The 20402-nt window shown below is 37.6% G+C and overlaps 1 protein-coding gene across 3 annotated transcripts in view; it reads left to right on the top strand.

The window, feature by feature from the left end:
- SUGCT (succinyl-CoA:glutarate-CoA transferase) overlaps positions 1–20402 on the top strand; it is a gene marked incomplete at its 5' end in the record, with an annotated part of 675080 nt that overhangs the window by 18411 nt on the left and 636267 nt on the right. For all 3 annotated transcript variants that reach the window (XM_079711399.1, XM_079711400.1, XM_079711401.1), the window contains one exon: positions 3866–3986. In XM_079711399.1, coding sequence (XP_079567525.1) covers positions 3866–3986 — 121 coding nt within the window. The remainder of the gene's footprint in view (positions 1–3865; positions 3987–20402) is intronic.

The following is a 20402-nucleotide window of genomic DNA, read 5'->3' on the forward strand; positions in this document are numbered from 1 at the left end:
CAGGGAAGCCCACCCTGCCTGCCTTGTTTTTCTATGGCAGCGACCCTCATCTTGGACTCAACTCCCATTGTCTTCATTCTCAGGCCCTTCTTTTTATCTTTTCAGTAGTTGTTATTATGATGATGATGATGATGGTGATGATGATGAATCATCTAGGAGATTGTTCTTAATTCTTCTCTTTCTGGTTTATGTTTCTCAGTTCCACCTTCAATGTTTACAGTTCCTGCTTATTTGCTTCCATTTCAGAACATTTTGATATTTTATCCTGAATAGTGAAGGTTTCAGATTTGATTTAACAAATACTTTACAAGTTCATTAGGGTTTTTCAATGGGGCAGTGTTAGGTGGAATTCATAACTCTTGCTCCTAAGACATCAGTATACATTGGAGTATTTTAGGCCTACATGTATAATTCTAACCGAAAGAAATGAATTTGCGGGGACATCTTTCTCACTCTCTTTGGATCCTGCCTGTGTCCTCCATCAGATTGTAACAGTTTTAAATTGTTTCATTATGGGCATGGTTTCTCTTCATGTCTGATAACAATAAAGTACATTTCAACTCATATTAAACTTTAATAGATTGTCTGCAGTCATTTTTCATATCTATTGCTTTCAGCTAGTTATACAGTTCATAAGTTATATATCTTACTGCCTAGAGGAAAAGTTATTTTTTGCCTAGTCTTTTTATTCTTTCTGGCATGGATTTCTCTTTTGGTCTTAAGAGTAGCAAAACAACCTTTGTATTCAGAACTTGGTGGCTATGATTGCTAATCTAATGAGTCTAGTTTATAGATACAGTTCCAGAGTATTATACAAAGCAATCAGCTAGATACATGAGAGCTCCAAAAAGTATGACTCCTTTGTCAACCAGGCTAACCAAAAATAGGTTGTGTAGAAAAGAAAGCTCTGGTTAGAAAAGTCTATGTATTTTCATGGCAATATGATTTGATAACTTCCTAACACGTCATCTATATTTCAAATAATTCTCTATGTTAATTAGTTGACAGTGACAGTATGCATATTGTGGGTGTGAATCATGGCCAATAGAGCAGTGTCATGGGTTTTATTTTCCTCCAACATCTTATTATGAAAAATTCAAACATACAGAAAAATGGAAAAAGTAGTATAATGAACTCTTATTTACTCTATGCCTAGATGCAACAGTTTTAAGGTTTTGCTATATTTGTTTATTTACATATGAATACATGTGGTATGTGTGTGTCTGATTTTGAACTATTTGAAAGTAAGTGAAAGATATGAAACTTTGTCCTTAAATCCTTCAGGAGACATCTCCTGGGGGGTATAGCTCAGGGGGAGGAGCATTTGACTGCAGAATACATCTAAGAGTAAGGACATTCTTTGACAAACATTTAAAAATTATTTTATGATTTTTTTTTACTGATAAATTATTATTGTCACCTCCCCTCTATTTCTGATCTTGCTCATCCAGTCTGTTCCTAAATTTTTTTTCCCAGAAGAAAAGAAAAAGATGATGAGTTCTCTAACATGCAAAATTGTGCTTGTTTCTTATTGTGGGTGAGATTCTAGAATAGATTATTAGGTGATCTGTGAGAGCCAAGATGAGGAAGAGGTGATCACCAGCAAAACTGGGAACAAGTCTTTTCTCCCCCCTCACTTTATTTCCTAGTAGATCCTTGTATCAGGGAAATGCGATAAATGTTTGGTCTCCACTGAAGCAGTTGACTTATATATTACTTGTGTGGAGATCCATATAACTCAGGGAGGTTTGTGATGTCTCTGATTTCAGCACTGCACTGCTTAGACTTTTAACGAATGCCTTGGTTAACGCTTTAGGGAACATACGTGATCTTGAAATGGGTAAATATCCCGAAAGAGAGAGGGAGGGAGAATATGTTGGATGGCAGACTCGCTAAGAATCAGTATCTAGTAAATAGATAGTATGTGTTTATTTAAAATAAATATTTATAAAATGGAGCAAAGAATAACTTCTGCGCTATACACTTTTCTAGGGATATTTTATCAATAAGTATCATAATGCATACATATTGAGTTCTTGGGTAATAATAAAAAGCTACTGGGCATCTTTATCAGTGAAAGTCTTTAGCTTCTAAATTCAACTTTTCCATATTTTTCTTATAACTTTGGAGAGTCATACTACATGGTACTCTGAGCACACCTCTTTTTAGCTTAAATTTTTTTTCTGTTGCTATACAAGTAGTATCTGCTCATGGGCAAAAAGATTAACATTTTAGTGTATCATATCAAACCTTTTTATGTCCTTGTATACTCATTTTTTCCAATAAACATGAGATAATACCATGTATATTGTTTTTTAATGTTTTTTGTTTATACATTCTGAATACTTTTCTATTAATATAACTTATTCATTATATTTATTTTCTTATTGAAACAGTGAATTTGTTTGTGATCCATCTGAATACTTTATGTGAATTGAAATGTGATTTATGATGGTATAGAAATCTAAAAATACAAATATCATTCCTCTTCTGATAGGTGGTCAACTGGGCCCCTGGTACCTCAGTTTCAGGAGCTCTGGAGGATAACAGCTTATTTCCCTGAGATGCCTCCTAAGATCTCCTTCCCCTAAATTTTGTTAAGTCAAACAGTTCCATGTATACACTCCAAATTTGGTGACACAATAACAAACAGGCACTCAATTTATTTACATGTTTCCTTCTAAAGTTTATGTAAATTCAGTTATTTTCCATCTAGAGCAGAGGTTGGCAGACTGTGTGGGCCAAATCAAGTTTGTTTTCGCACAGCCCATGGACTAATGGTGAATTTTACATTTTTAAAGATTTTTTACATTTTTTACATTTTTTAACATTTTTTACATTTTTAACTTTTTTTAAAGATTTTTTTTTTTAAAAATCACACTTTTGTTTTTGTGTGTTAAAGAAAAATAAAGAACATGTGACAGGGAATGTATGTGGCCTGAAAAGGCTAAAATATTTACTTTTTGACATTTTATGAAAAATGTTTGCCCACCCCTGGTCCAGAGTCTTATTCTATTACATTAGTTTGATGTGTGAGAATATATCTATGTCAACATGGCAATTAAAAAATTATTGAATAGTTATTAGGCACTTGGATATGTTTAAGAATTACTGTAATGAATTTTTCTGGATGACCTAGTACAATTTTTGTGATGACTTTTCAAAAGATATGTAGTCACAATTGAAATTTGGAAAGAATTTTAAGATTAAGGTTTACGATGGCTTGTTGCAGTGATCTGGGAATCAGAGTTGGGGTTTTGTTTCTGACAGTTACTGATTTACTGGGTTATAGTTTAGCAGTTTTTTTTTTTAATGGTTCATTAAATACATATAAAACTCTTTGGAAAGAAAGCATCTGGAAAGTGTGAAAGCCATTCAGAATCATGTTTACATGAGTTAAGTGCCTATATGTACATGTCGTAATGAGGAATATTACATAATAAGGATAGAGTAGTAAAGACATCGTATTTAGTTTTATTTTAAAGGGGTTAAAAGATATTTTTCATATATTTTATGTACTTATATTCTAATTTTTTTACCTAAACTTCTGAGAATATATTTTGATAGACCATGTAGCCTAGATATTTCTTACATTTAATGTAAGCAGAATCCACTTAATACCATGGTAGTAACTGAAAATTTTAATAGCCATTGTTTTACTGGCAGTAATACCTCAAGTAGTTGACCAGAGCCTTTGTGTTTATCTAAGAATACTTTGTAATTCTACTTTTCCTGTGATTTTTCTGGGCTTTTACAAAGCGAGGATCAATTGTGTTTACTGAAATCAGAATTCTATCATGTGGGGATTTGTTGAAAGCTGGGAAGTCCCTTAAGAAGTCTGACTCATCTTCACCTCTTCTTTCAGCTTGCAGCTGTTTGTGATGTATTTGTGGAAAACTATGTCCCTGGCAAATTGTCTGCAATGGGACTGGGCTATGAAGATATAGACGTGGTAGCGCCTCACATGGTCTACTGTTCCATCACAGGTATTTCAGCACCACACCCTCGTCAGCGGCGAGGTTTTCCAGTTTCTGTGTATATAAGAAACCTCTCGCTAGTGTTGGTTTTCTTGAGGTGGTTCTGCTCTCCCTCCCTGCCAAGCCATTTTAGGTTGTTGAAAATCACTAAAGAACATTAACCTAAATGAACATTTTTCATATTTCTTCTGTGAATTGTCTGCCTGTAGTTTTGCTAATTTTCCTATTGATATTTCACAAATACTGACAAGGTACTATTATTAACTTATATGTAGAATTACAGGTGAAATATTAATTGGCTTTAAGATAACATAGGATCTCAACATACTGCTTCAATATATTCAAAAGTGCTAAAGCCAACTGAAGGAAAAGAGTGCTATAAAGTCTTTTAGATTGTTCAGCCCTTGATGGTGAACTCTGTGTGTGTGTTTGTGTGTGTATAAGTATGTCTTTAGGCTAAAGGGAAAAAAGTCATTGTATTAGTTATCTTTACATAGTTTATAAGCATTTAGGTATTAATTAGGAATACAGTATTAAAAAGTTATTCTTAAAATAGAAAGTTACATTAATAGCTTTTGTCAGAATAATTTATAAGATTTTCATAGTTTTTAAATTCATCCACCAAATATATACTGCAGACCTGTGATCTGCCAGGCAGTATTCTAAGCTTCTGAGATACGGCAATGAATAACACATATCGATGCTCTCCAGCAGATTTACATTCTAGGTTAGGGAGATAGATAGTAAATAAGTAAACACATTCTTTTGTGTTTTGTTTTTTGTAATTGAGTGCAGTAGTGATAAGGTCAAAAGAGAGAAACTAAACAGGGCAAGGGGGATGAGGTGAGGAGGGTCTATTTTATACTGGGAGGTGAGACAAGGCTTCATTGATAAAGGGGACATTTAAGCCGAGACCTGAACGAAGTAAAGGAGTGAATCGTATCATTATTGGCAGTGAGGGTTTCGGGCAAGGGGAACAGCAAGTGCGAAGGACCTGGGGCAGGACTGTGTTGGGCCTGTTTGAGGACCAGCAAGGATGGCTGAAACGGAGTGAGTGAGGGGGAATGTAGTAGGAAGAAAACCAGAGAGGTAATGGTTAGTTAGGGCTTGTGGGCTGCTCTTAAGGAATTAGGCTTTTACTTCGAGTAAGATTGTAAGCTAATGGAGAGTTTTAAGCAGAGGAATGATGTGATCTGACATTTTAAAAAGGATCACTCTAGCTACTGTGTTAAGAATAGACTGTCGAGTACAAGGGTAGTGGGAGAACAATTACAAAGCTATTGAAATAGTCCAGGGTAGAGATGATGGGGGCTTGAATTAGAGTAGCAGTGGTCGAGGTAGTTAAAGAGTGATAGAATTCTGAATGTTTTCAAGAAAAGGGGGTAAGGTTTGCAGATGGATGAGATGTGAGTATCAGAGAAAGACTAGAGTTAAGGATGTCTCTAGGGTTTTGGCCTGAGCGATTAGAAGAATTGCTGTTTACAGAGTCGAGTAGGACTTTGGAAAGAAGCTTTGGGAGGGAGAACATCACATTTGGACTTGGAATGTCAAGTCCAGGTCTGGCTTGAAATGTAGAGCAAGGGCTTGGATCTAAGAGTCAGGAGATGTAAAATTTTATAGTTATGAGCAAATACATGGTATTTGAAGCCTGTATTTCATCTTTTACAGAGTGAGTGTAGATAGAAAAAGGAGAGTCTGAGTGGCTGAGCCTGATGCACTCCCATGAGTAGATGTTTAGGAGACGATGATGACGCAGTGAAAGAAGTTGTGAAGGAATCATCAGTGAGGTGGGAGGAGAACCTGGAGGCGAAGTGAGGAAAGGGTTTATTTTCATAGACAGTTTAAGCAGAAAAGCATAAAGCATAAAGCACTTATGGACCTGAATTACTCGCATCTCCTAAATGCATCACCCTCGCTCTCACGGCAGAGGCTTTACACACGATGTTCCCGTTGCTTGTAACACTAATCCCCTGCCACACCTGGTAACTCTGTCTTTGTCCTTTAGATCTCACCTTGGATGTCATTGCTTCTGTGCAGACTTTTTCTCTCGATCCCTGAAGACTGGGTTGGCTGTTTTCTACCATGGTTTACTCTTGTCTGTCTCCCCCACTATCCTTCAGGCTCTTGTTCAGCACACAGTATAGAGCACATGGTAGGGAGTTTCTTACCTCAATGAATGAATAATCAGAACTTGGCTAAAGAGTTTTTAATAGCTGCCTTTTTTTTTTTTTTTTTGCATTGTACTTTTCAGAGATAAGTGTAAGTGGTAAATGTTATGTTTACATTTTCCAAAGAAACTTTCAGAGGATAGCCTGGGGTTAGGGCATAGTTGGCCTAATCTGTTATTTCTTATGTAGTTCATCCATAGCACTAACGTAATGGTCATTGCTTTAAGGTACCAAAAGAGTCAGTACCATGAAGTAAATATTCACTTATTGTCATTAGGTCCCTATGCATTAGGTTTTTTCCGAAGGCAGTAAGGAAACTAGTACATTTAAAAAATATTTTAAAAGGGAACCAAACAAAAACTTTACTCCTTATATTTCAGTAAATTTATCTTAAAATAGGTATCTGAAAATCTTGTTTTACTATAAAAGCCACAAAAATGTTATCTTAAACATGTTTGTTATTCGTAAAATTATAAGAAACAAAATACTCCTATTTCTGTGCATCCAGGTTAATTGAGATATTATAATACTTTGACTGTGACACATTACTTTAGTATAAATAGTGCTTTTCATGGTATAATTGTCTTTGTGGTGGTATTTTCATATAAAATAAGCTATAATTGCAATATTTGGACAATTGTTATTATTTTAGATTTAGATCAAAGAGCCCAGTGATCATTAACTTCTCTGCTGAACAGCATGACAGATAGGTTCTGTACATAGTAGATCTTTGCCACTAGATCTGACTTTTTCAGATGTACTATTACATAGATCTGTAATCACACTTTTGTTTTTGTGTCTGTGTATCGAATACTTATATGTGTGTGAGAGAGGGAGAGATTTATCCTTAGAATCTCACAATCTAATGGAAATGCTGAGGTCTAAAATATTAAAATAGGTGAACTATTATCTTCTGAATTACCCTATAACCATAAAAATTCTGCATAACTAACAAATGCAAAATCTTACATGACAGTAAGTATTTATTTCTCATTGTCATAAATGTGGATTGGCTGGGATTCAGCTGATCTAGACTCGTTAGGTTTGGCTCCAAGTTGCAGGTCTGCTCTGCACGTGTCTTACACTCCTTGGACCAGTGGCTACCAAGTACGTGTTCTCCTTATAGTGAAAGGCAAGAGCACAAGAGAACAAACTTAATCTCACAAGCACGTTTAAAGCCTCTCTCTGCTCACATCACATCTGCTAGTATTCATTTGGTCAAGGCAAGTCATATGGCCAAGCCTAATACCAAGAGGTGGTTAAATATAATACTCTAGTGGCAGGAACTACAAAGTTGCATTGAAAAGGGCATGGGATCCGGGAAGGGTGAAGATTGGGAATAATAATGTATTTCATCACATCATCCAGCTAAATGAAATGCTAATCCACTTGGGAAGCCTCACACTTCCCCAAAGTTTCACATCTGTATCTAACTACGGTTAGAATCAAAAGTTCTTCTGGGCCTTGTCTTGTGACTGGAGAATCTCTTAAGTTTTCTTCCAGTTCTCAGATCCTGTATTAACATTTTAGTGTGGCAAAGGCCCTTAGAGATAGATTATAGTTCTCAGTAGTTCTCAGCTAAGGGGAAAATGGGAGTATCATATGCTTTTCGGTAATAGGGATGGGGCATAAAGGGGTGATGGGGAGAGGCATGTGTAGTCTGAAAAAGCAGCGCTCTTTATTCTCTAATCCTGTGTATCCCCACCTCCTGACAATCCTTAGAAAAACATTCACACAGCTCTCCTTTATTTCCTGATAAGGAAGCAGACCCAGAACAGCTGAGGGACCTAAGGTCACACAGCTATTAAATGGCAAATGGGTTTAAAACTCAGGCTTCTTGACTTGGTATTAAGTGCTTCTACGCTTTCTCTGTTTAGACATGTATCATTGTTAAGTGATGACATGGACTTTGTGATTACAAGACACTGAACAGGTCTCCTTGAGAATATATATTTTTGTTATTCTCTTTCATTTGTTGTGGATCATATTGGCAGCGGTTGGAGTCATGAACAGAGTTGCTCATCAGGGAGTCTAAATTTCAACGGATTCTTTTGGAAGCAGCCGTCATTTGTGAGTCATGAGTTTGTGTGTATATAAAGCAAGGGCCATCTCTCTTTTTTTTAGAAGTTTGATATTCTTGGTAATCAATGTTTGTTTTTTTTAATAAGACTGATTAGATCAGTCTACAGTTGCACATGTTATTATTGGGATCCTAGACTTTTCTGATGTTTCCCAGTGGTATTGATGTCTTGTCAGTGCTTTCCAAGCCCAAATGGTCTGTTCTCACTCACATGTTGCCCTTACTGCTGATGAGAGTGACCTTGGAGTGGTTGGGAGTTTACTCTAATGCATTCTGACCGTTGTGTGGCTGAGACTGCCTCAGTCTGTGAAATCTGGTCTACAGGACAAAACTGCTACACTGATCACAAGGAAGGAAGGACCCGATTATTTTTATTAGCACGGTCCTCTTGTCATTTCAGAAGGAGCTGAGTATGAACATTAGGGGGCAGTGTTTAAAAAGCTATCAATAGAATTCACTACGAATTCCTTTTTGAGAAAACTGTAGTGTTTCCTGTGTACCACTGGGTGGAGAGAATCTCTGAAAGAACATATCTATATTTTTTCAAAGTATTTGTTTTTTCAAAGTGACCATTCTCTACCTTTCTATACTTTTAGAAGTACCATGATATTTTCCTTAGCAATTTAATTTAAACTTTTATCTTCTTTCCTTCGTGTCTTCTGTGCATGTTATTAATTATACACACTTAGCAATAAGAATGCTACCACATTTTAAAGAATTTACTTTTTTTCTTCATGTTAACTTCATTACTCTTTCTTTCTAAAAGGATAAACATTTCATTATGTTATTTACTAAACTAATTTTGTGGTAGGAACATTGTGTTTACCCTTTAAATAAAATTTCTCGTCTTTTTTTTTAAGGAAAGTAGTTTGCAAAGCAGTTTTTTAATTTTTGAGAACAAGTTACAAAAGATGATATACAGAATGATATTATTCATACAGAGTTAAAATTATATAAAATATATATTTTTTGGTAGTTTACTTGTATGTGAGTAAAATATAAAAATACTCATAGTAATGAAAAATACTAAACTCAAGAGAATGATTACCCCTGGGGAGTGGGGAGGGAGGGAAGGGGGACAGGGACACACACAGGACTTCAGCTATATTTGCCACATAGCCAGCTGGCAGGTGCATGAGTATTTGTTATGTTATTCTGTATACCCTTATTTATTTATTTATTTTTGGCTGTGTTGGGTCTTCGTTGCTGCGCACGGGCTTTCTCTAGTTGCAGCGAGCAGGGTCTACTCTTCGTTGCGGTGCACGAGCTTCTCACTGTGGTGGCTTGTCTTGTTGCGGAGTGTGGGCTCAGTAGTTGTGGCACACGGGCTCAGTAGTTGTGGCACGCGGGCTCAGTAGTTGTGGCTCGCAGGCTCTAGAGTGCAGGCTCAGTAGTTGTGGTGCACGGGCTTCGTTGCTCCGCGGCATGTGGGATCTCCCTGGACCAGGGCTCGAACCCGTGTCCCCTGCATCCACCAGGGAAGCCCCATTCTGAATACCCTTTTATGCTTGAAATAACAACAGCAAATGATTCAGAAATGCCCACATAATCCCTTCCTTTCTCATTCCTTTCCTTTGTCTGCTCCTCACCCCCACCACTCCAGTACATGTGTCTTGAGCTTCTGTAGATTCCTGGCTGTGTTGAGTGTACAGAGTGAACAATGCAGACATGGTTCCTGCCTTTAAGGAGCTTACAGCCTAGTGTGAGAGACACTGCATAAACAGGTTAAGAAGAGAGTATGGCATGTACTAACAAATTGTGCTGTCATGAGAGAATCAAACAGGGTACTGGAGTGGAGGTTAGTAGAGCAGGAGATGCATAAGTAAATGGGATGGTCAAGGAAGTCCTTTCTGGGGAGGTAACATTTAATAGACTTAAAGTATGAGAAGGAGCCAGCCATGCAAAGAGCAAGGGGAGGAGTGATTCAGGCAGAGAGAACACCACGTGCAGAGGTAGGAAAGATCTCGCTATCTTTAAACATGTTTTTATTTTTATTTTTTTTTGCGGTAGGCGGGCCTCTCACTGTTGTGGCCTCTCCCCTTGCAGAGCACAGGCTCCGGAGCACAGGCTCAGTGGCCATGGCTCACAGGCCTAGTCGCTCTGCGGCATGTGGGATCTTCCCAGACCGGGGCACGAACCCGTGTCCCCTGCATCGGCAGGCGGACTCTCAACCACTGCGCCACCAGGGAAGCCCGATCTCGCTATCTTTAAAGGCCTAAGAGAAAGCCAGTGTGCCTTGAATACCAGTAACTGGGAACAGCATGCTTGAGAAGACACTGCATAGAGGTGTGCAGGTGCCATGGTGTGCTGGAAGTGGTTTGAGCAGTAGAGGAATATGATTCAAATTACACCAAAAATGATCTTTGAAAGAGGTGGGAATGAAATACTGATTGTCTCATTGAAGAATTTCGTTATAAACATTGGTCTTGAAATAAGGTTCATGTTTGAGAGAGTAGCTATAAAGATAAAATTTCTTTAGATTACTAAAGGCTCCCATGGTGTTTCAGAGTCAATAACAGAGAATGATGAGCCCAGATGGATATGGCAAATCATCTAGCAACTGCATCCAACACTATATCATGGCAACGATAATACAAAACAAAACACTGCTGCACTTGGATTCTTATGGAGTGAGTTAGTCTGGGTATATGTATATTCCATCATTTTCTACATATTCACCACATAACCATGTCTTTTAAAAAAGAATAATTAGAAATCTGCCTGTACTCCAAACCCATAAAAATTTTGAAGGGGAGAAAAATAAGAAAGAAAGGGAGGGAAGGAGGGAGAGAGGACAAAAGGGAAGGAGGGAAGAAGGAAAGGAAGGAAAGAAGGAAGGAAGGAAAGAAGGGAGGGAGAGAGGAAGGAAGGAAGAAAGAGAAAGAATCAGAACTAAGTCAAATGGAATAACAATGGGCAAGTTGTTTTTAACCTCTGAAAATAATAGTCCAGTTTAGTTCATTAAGCATCCTTTCTAGATTGAATAAACAACCAGTTACAGACACGACATTAAAAGAGGTCCTCACAGTCAAAATAACTGGAAACCACGGGTCTAAATTATAGATGTCTCTGTCGTCTCCCCTTCTAACAGAACACTTTTTTGCCCAGAATTTTGGAGTGTTGTGGTCATCTGTCCAACTTTATAGTCAGTGATCCCTAAAAAAAGTGTGGTTTAACATATTTACCATTTCGTACCAAACTCATTGTTTAAACAATGACACCGTCTCTGCAGGGGAAGAGAAACTGAGCACATAAATACAAGATTTCAAAGCACAGCCCATAAAACTAGGGACTGAGATTATATTTTGTCTGTAGACATGGACAGACTCCAGAAAGTGACTTTATGCCTTCATTTTATCCCCCAAGGGCATAATCTTTTTATCTTTAAATACTTCTTTTTACCCTTACACATATAACAGATGTGTTGTACAAGTTGGACTCAGTGGAGTGTAAGCAGAAACTTTATTCTTTCCCACCCTACCTCTGCAAACCTGCACTCCTGACTCATTTTCCTTGCTCACTGGTGAAATCCCAGGAAAGTCCTACAGACATTTTTTCGGGTTATTTTATTTCAAGTATTACAAATTCCAGTCCAATCTAAAGTCAAAACTTCAGACTCTTGTACAATTTATGACTTTTCCCTTTCTCCAACTTGTCCTGACTTCTTGGAAACCTGAAGAGAGAGAGAGAGAGAGAGAGAGAGAGAGAGAGAGAGAGAGAGAGAGAGAGTGTGTGTGTGTGTGTGTGTGTGTGTGTGTGTGTGTGTGTTGGAAGAGGATAGTTTCTTCATTCCTCCATGATCCATCTCTTCCCTGTTGCTAGCTTCTCTTTGTGATTCCTTCCGAGTCAGGCCCTCTTAGGGAAGAGAGTGAGTTAATGGGTATAAAAGAGCTTCTGCTTGATGGGGGTAGTTGGGCCCTGCATTGCGGCCTACTGTGTGCCTGAAGCTCAGTTGGTGGCAAATTGTACTATGGGGAGCTTTGTAGGCTCCTCAGAGACTTCAGACTGTAGTTCTCCCTCTTTAGTCCTTGGCTTTGTGCGGTCTTATGTATACAGAGGCCACCTGTTCAGGTCAAGGTCACTTTGTCCTATAGGCAGCCCTCATGGATAGAATTCCTTTTTTATTTTATTTTATTTTTTTTTGTGGTATGCGGGCCTCTCACTGTTGTGGCCTCTCCCGTTGCGGAGCACAGGCTCCGGACACGCAGGCTCAGCGGCCATGGCTCATGGGCCCAGCCGCTCCGCAGCACGTGTGATCTTCCCGGACAGGGCCACGAACCTGTGTCCCCTGCATCGGCAGGCGGACTCTCAACCACTGCGCCACCAGGGAAGCCCTAGAATTCCTTTTTTAATTTTTTAATTTTTTTTTTTTTTTTTTTTTTTTTTTTTGCGGTATGCGGGCCTCTCACTGTTGTGGCCTCTCCCATTGCGGAGCACAGGCTCTGGACGCTCAGGCCCAGCGACCATGGCTCACGGGCCCAGTCGCTCCATGGCATGTGGGATCTTTCCGGACAGGGGCACGAACCCGCGTCCCCTGCATCGGCAGGCGGACTCCCAACCACTGCGCCACCAGGGAAGCCCTAATTTTTGTAATTTTTTAATTGCAGTATAGTTGATTTACCATGTTGTGTTAGTGTAAGGTGTACAGCAAAGTGAATCAGTTTTATGTGTGTGTGTGTGTGTATGTATATATATATATATATATGTATTCTTCTTCACATTCTTTTCTGTTATAGAAACATTCCATTATTAGTACAAGATATTGAGTAGAGTTCCCTGTGCTCTACAGTAGGTCCTTGTTGATGATCTATTTTATATACAGTAGTGTATGTATGTTAATAGAATTCCTTTTACAATGAGCTAGTTCTGCTCTCCTGTTGGCCCACTTAGCCCATGGGGAAAACTCCTCCTTGCTCTTCCTCAGCGTTGGGAGTGAAGTTTACTCCCAAATCTTTCAGTTCTGCTGCCTTACACTGATGTAACCATAGCCTCTTGCTTTTGGTACTTTTTTAGGCACATGTCCAGTCCTTATGTACTTTCGTATTCCTAAACTATAGGCCCAGACCTCAGATGCTTTTTTTGAAGTGTCCCTCATGTGGCTTGAAGTAAAGAGGAAGCAGCTTGCCCCTACCCTATGGCAGGGTGAAATGCACAGCATGCTGACAACGCTTTCTTTTATTTTTTAAAATTTATTTTATTGAAGTATAGTTGTTTTACAATGTTGGGTTAATTTCTGCTGAGCAGCAAAGTGATTCAGTTATACATATATACATATATATATATATATACATTCTTTTTCATATTCTTTTCCGTTACGGTTTATCACAAGATATTGAATATAGTTCCCTGAGCTATACAGCAGGACCTTGTTGTTTATCCATTCTCTATATAATATTTTACATCTGCTAATCCCAAACTCCCAATCCTTTCCTCCCCCACCCCCCTCCCCCTTGACAACCACAAGTCTGTTCTCTATGTCTGTGAGTCTGTTTCTGTTTCGTAGGAAAGTTCATTTGTGTCATATTATTTATTTATTTTATTTTTTCTTTTTTAATATCCTTATTGGAGTATAATTGCTTTACAATGTTGTGTTAGTTTCTGCTGTATAACTCCTTTTTTTTTTAACATCTTTATTGGAGTACAGTTGCTTTAAAATGGTGTGTTAGTTTCTGCTTTATAACAAAGTGTATCAGTTATACCTATACATATGTCCCATATCTCTTCCCTCTTGTGCCTCCCTCCCTCCCACCCTCCCTATCCCACCCCTCTAGGTGGTCACAAACCACCGAGCTGATCTCCCTGTGCTATGCGGCTGCTTCCCACTAGCAATCTATTTTACGTTTGGTAGTGTATATATGTCCATGCCACTCCCTCACTTTGTCCCAGCTTACCCTTCCCCTCCCCATATCCTCAAGTCCATTCTCTAGTAGGTCTGTGTCTTTATTCCTGTCTTATGCCTAGGTTCTTCATGACCTTTTTTTAGATTCCATATATATGTGTTAGCATATGGTATTTGTTTTTCTCTTTCTGACTGATTTCACTCTGTATGACAGACTCTAGGTCCATCCACCTCACTACAAATAACTCAATTTCCTTTCTTTTTATGGGTGAGTAATATTCCATTGTATATATGTGCCACATGTTCTTTATCCATTCATCTGTTGATGGACACTTAGGTTGCTTCCATGTCCTGGCTATTGTAAATAGAGCTGCAATGAACATTTTGGTACATGACTCTTTTTGAATTATGGTTTTCTCAGGGTATATGCCCAGTAGTGGGATTGCTGGGTTGTATGGTAGTTCTATTTTTAGTTTTTTAAGGAACCTCCATACTGTTTTCCATAGTGGCTGTATCAATTTACATTCCCACCAACAGTGCAAGAGGGTTCCCTTTTCTCCACACCCTCTCCAGCATTTATTGTTTGTAGATTTTTTGATGATGGCCATTCTGACCGGTGTGAGATGATATCTCATTGTAGTTTTGATTTGCATTTCTCTAATGATTAATGATGTTGAGCATTCTTTCATGTGTTTGTTGGCATAAACCCACGCACATATGGTCACCTTATCTTTGATAAAGGAGGCAAGAATATACAGTGGAGAAAAGACTGTCTCTTCAATAAGTGATGCTGGGAAAACTGGACAGCCACATGTAAAAGAATGAAATTAGAACACTCCCTAACACCATACAGAAAAATAAACTCAAAATGGATTAAAGACCTAAATGTAAAGCCAGACACTATCAAACTCTTAGAGGAAAACATAGGCAGAACACCCTATGACATAAATCACAGCAAGATCCTTTTTGTGTCATATTTTAGACTCCGCATGCAAGTGATATCATACAGTATTTGTCTTTCTCTTTCTGATTTACTTCATTTAGTATGATAATCTCTAGGTCCATCCAGGTACCTCCCAGTGGCATTATTTTATTCTTTCTTATGGCTGAGTAGTATTCCAATGTATATATGTACCACATCTTCTTTATCCATTCATCTGGATAAAGGTTGTTTTCATGTCTTGGCTATTGTGAATAGTGCTGCTGTGAACATAGGGGTGTATGTAACTTTTTGAATTATAGTTTTGTCCACATATATGCCCAGGAGTGGGATTGCTTGATCATATGGCATCTCTATTGTTAGTTTTTTGAGGAACCTCCATACTGTTTTCCATAGTGGCTGCACCAATTTACATTCCTACCAACAGTGTAGGAGGGTTCCTTTTTCTTCACAATCTCTCCAGCATTTGTTACTTGTAGTCTTTTAATAATGGCGATTCTGACCGGTGTGATGTGGTACCTCATTGAAGTTTTTATTTGCATTTCTCTAATAATTAGTGATGTTGAGCATCTTTTCATGTGCCTGCTGGCCATCTTTATGGCTAACAACTCTTTGTAAGGAAATTCATGCTAAAGGTCTCATTTATCTTTCCAGCTTTTCTCACATACCCTGAAATGGATGGTAAGCTAAGAGCAGCAAAACTGGTTTCATAGTCTTTAGCATGACCTGCATTGGTGTTCTGGCACTTACGGCATTCTTTTTGGGTTTGAAGCCTCAGCTGAAACTGAGGCAAGAGAGTCCTATTTGAACATTCTTTAACTCAAAGTTTGTTGAAGAAATATGTTTTTCAGGTAGTAAAGAATAGCATTAAGTAGAGTAAACCTGAGATATCTGTGTTCGAAATTTTTAAGTATGAAAAGATAATATTTAGTAAACTAAAAGTGTTTTGACTAATTTTGTATACATTTTAAATTATTTAGACACAAATGAAAAAGGTCAGTCATTTCCATATACATAATTTCTAAATCAATATTTTTTCCCAATAGCAAATCCCACTTTAAAGCTGATACTGAATTGTTACTGGGTATAAGGAACATTATGTTAATTTTCCTTGGGATTAAGAAAATCTACTGGACTGGAACATGGATAAAATGATTCCCCATTATGCTGAAAGAGACAAAATTGCTGTTCTTAAAAGATCTCTGCTGGGTATAATTAGGGATATGCAGTGAGCACCATCTCATGACACAATTTTATACATAAATATGTGTTTGAGCTTCTTCAGTTTTCAGACACTTTCATTTCTCTCGTACCATTGATCGATTAAAGAGAAACCCATGACTTGAAAAGGAACTTCAGTTGTTTTCTCAATGCTTTAAAATTCTAAAAGCAAAGAGATAACCTGAGCCTAGAAATATGGTATAAATCTAGAATCAGTTGGTTTCACCTTTGGTCTCTGATTTCTAATATATGGATATATTGGTTCCCAGTTCAAAGAACCACTTGGGGCCAACAAAAGGGAAAAAGATGACAATGTTAGTTAATGTCAAAGCAGTAGTTATTTCAAAACCTTCACAAATCGAATGTTTCATAGATCGTGCCAGATAAACATGCCAAGACTTAGCCACAGTCCAAAAATCCTGTCATCAAAACTAAATTGTTTCCCCTTATGGTAATAGGTCTGGGATATAAATCCACAAATTAAAGAAGCAGTGCTAGATAGGAAGAAATGTTATGCTTAAAAGGATAAAAAAAAGAATGTTAGATAAAATTTAGATAGCATTTATTTCATGAATGCTAATGAATTTTTTCATTCTTTGGATGGCCTTCCAAGCCAGCATTAGTGCAGTACTACAACTTTTAGCCCTTAGTTGAACCATAGTAGCTTCACAAAGGTCGAAGTATGTTGAGTAAGTAACAGTTATACACCCTGAAAGATAAGGGATGTTGATAGAATATCAGATTGTGGAATAAGTGAATTCATTTTGTAAAGAACATAAAATTCACAAAAATTTATCAAGTGAAAAATAACAAAGTTTAAAAAATTTGGTAAACATTTGGTTATAAGAAAGACTAATAAACAGTCTGATTAAAAAATGGGTCAAGGGGGCTTCCCTGGTGGCGCAGTGGTTGAGAGTCTGCCTGCTGATGCCGGGGACATGGATTCGTGCCCCAGTCCAGGAAGATCCCACATGCCACGGAGTGGCTGGGCCCATGAGCCATGGCCGCTGAGCCTGTGCGTCCGGAGCCTGTGCTCGGCAACGGGAGAGGCCACAGCAGTGAGAGGCCTGTGTACTGCAAAAAAAAAAAAAAAAAAAAAAAAAGGGTCAAGGATGTGAACACATTTCTCCAGAGAGAATATACACATTGCCAATGAGCACATGAAAGGATACTCAACATTACTAATTATTAGGGAAATGCAAATCAAAACCACAATCAGATACCACTTCATACCCACTGGGATAGCTACTATCAAAAAACCAAAAGTTAACAGTGTTGGTGAGGATGTGGAAAAATTGGAACCCTTGTTCACTGTTGGTAGGAATGGGAAATGGTGTAAGCCACATAGGGGGTTCTTCAAAAAATTAAACATAGAATTACCATATAATTCAGCAGTTCCACTTTTGATTATATATCCAAAAGAATTGACAGCAAGTACTTGAACAGATGTTTGCATTATGTTCCTAACAGCATTATTCAAAAAGAGTCAAAAGTTGGAAGCAACCCAAGTGTCCATCAGTGGATAAATGGATAAATAAAATGTGTTATACATACAATGGGATATGATTTAGCCTTGAAAAGGAAGGGAATTCTGACACAGGCTCCAACATGGATGAACCTTGAAGACATTATGCCAAGTGAAATAAGCCAGTCACGACAGGACAAATACTGTATTACTCCACTTCTATGAGCTACCTAGAGTAGTCAGATTCGTAGAGATAGAAGATAGAATGATGATTGTTAGAGGCTTGGGGGAAAGAAAAATGGGGAGTTACTGTTTAACGGATGTAGAGTGTCAGTTGGGAAGATGAAAAAGTTTTAGAAATGAATAGTAGTGACAATGTGAGAACCACTGCACTGTACACTTAAAAATGGTTAAAATGGTAAATTTTGTGTTATGTATACTTGATCATGATCAAAAAAATTAAAGTTAAAAAAAAAGAAAAAATTTAAAAAGTAAAAAAAGAAGGCTAGTCTAAACTACAAAGTGTACTGTGAAATTCTAATTACTATGTCACAACCACAAGAAAATGTTGTTTGTACTGTGTTTTAAATAGTGGTCTACAAATACAAATATTTGATGACTAGGTATTGAATATATAAAACACTCCTTTGTTTAATAATCAATTGATTCATGTATGTATAAATTAAAAGCCCTTTTTGTCTTTTATTTCTTTTCAGTCTGATGGGATTAGCTTATAGTTGTCATTTGCTTAATACTAAATATTGACTAAAATACCAGGTTTTTTTTGTTGTTTTGGTCAAAATCTTACTCCATATGCTAATCTTTAGATTCTTATTGCTATTCACCCTATATTTATCATTCTGTTGTAAATAATTTCGTGTTCCTAACATTGTTTAGGAAATACTCAAAGGACTGAGGAAAGAGAATTTAAATGAATTCTTTCTGAAGAGAAGAATTGCCTGTTAGGATGAACAGTTATAATAATGAGAGTTCTATGAGAATTGCTGATTTTACTTCAAAATAAAAATATTATAATTATTTTAAAAATTTCAATCTGAGAAATGAAATTTTACAGTCCCAAATATTTCTAGGAGGGCACATTTCTCCTACTCCAGTCAGAAACTTCAATCATGTTTCTTGCAGCTCTCCGAGGAAAGCCACGATGGTAGTGTGGGACATGCTCTCACCTCAGTTACATACACCCAGAATCTTATTTGTTCAGTTACCATCTTTGTATTTTGAATCTTTCATTCTATTTCTCCGACAGTAACTTGGGCCCTTGCCTTCCACATACCTTCAGTTCTGTTTCTAACCCAGCATATGGAGGCAGTGACTACACTAATGTGTACATGTCCACAAAAATACCCTCATTTAGAGCTTTTACCTATCAGTGTTTAGTTGAAGGTACACAGTATCAATTGTGAACAACAAAGTCCTCAGTTGTTGTCTTCAGTGTTTCTGTGGGTCTTTTACTTCTTTCAGTGGGATACGATATACTTCTGCCCTCTAATCCCTCTGCCATTTCATATCTGATCTGTCATTTGGACTTGAACTACTTATTACTCCTGAAGGTCATGGGGATTACTGGACATAAGCTATTTGGTCCATTATTTTGACTATCTTGAGTCACAAAGTTATCTAAAACAATCAAATTCTAATTAGAAAAGCATTGAACAAAGGACAATGTGACCTAGACACTCCTCAGGTGAAGGTAGTGGGGCACAAGTGGGACAAGGCACAGGAGGAATCTCAGATTGTGAGACACAGGTGTGGAGAGGCAGTATGTTAAAATACATTTCCCTCTCATGGCCCTACCTCTCCCACCTCCGCACTCCCGACATTTCATTGGATTCCTTGCAGTTCTCAGACTCGCTTATTTAGAGCAGGGGGCTGGAAGTGCCTGTGGGCCAAATATGACCAGCTGTCTCTTTTAAAAAATAAAGTTTTATTGGAACACAGCCACGTCCATTTGTTTACATATTGTCTATGATTGCTCTTGCATTGCAATAGCAGAGATCAGTAGTAGCCAGCAGAGACCCCCAAACCCCGAAAAGTCTAAAAAATATTTTCTGTCTGGCCCTTAATGGAAGAAATTTGCAGGTCCCAGATCTAAGGCATTTGGTATTCATGGCTGGAAGGCAGGATGACACAACAGAATGGACAGAAAAAAAAGTACTTTATTTGTTCCCTTTTGAGTGTAGGCCCTGAGGATACTTAGGTTAGAAAATACATTATGATGTAAAAGCCAGGAATCTGAGTCCTGTGCCCACATTCCCAAGAATGAAAGTAATTCTCTACAATGAAAAGGCTTACAGAAGTAGGCAGAAATGGAAACATGAAAAACTTTACATTTGGCTTGGCTATATGAAATAATATCTAATATTTATTGAGTGTTTACTATGTATGAGACATGGTGCTAAGCATTTATTATATATTATCTCATATAAAATAATACATAATTGACATAATTTATATATAGGCAAGTCTTGTAATCATGGTATCAATATTAATTGCTTAGCAGTTATAAAAAATATCATGCAACATAATTGAGAGCGTTCAACAAGGTTTTATGAGACTTGTATTATAGTGCCATGTGACCTTGGAGACATCATTACACCGATCTGAGCCTAAATGTCCTTATCTCTAAAATGGGAATAAATTTGTCCTGCTTACTTCATAGGCTGCTAGTGAGTCTGAGATGTAATTCATAAA

Source organism: Hyperoodon ampullatus (genome assembly GCF_949752795.1).
Source record: "Hyperoodon ampullatus genome assembly, chromosome: 9".
NCBI lineage: Eukaryota > Metazoa > Chordata > Mammalia > Artiodactyla > Ziphiidae > Hyperoodon > Hyperoodon ampullatus.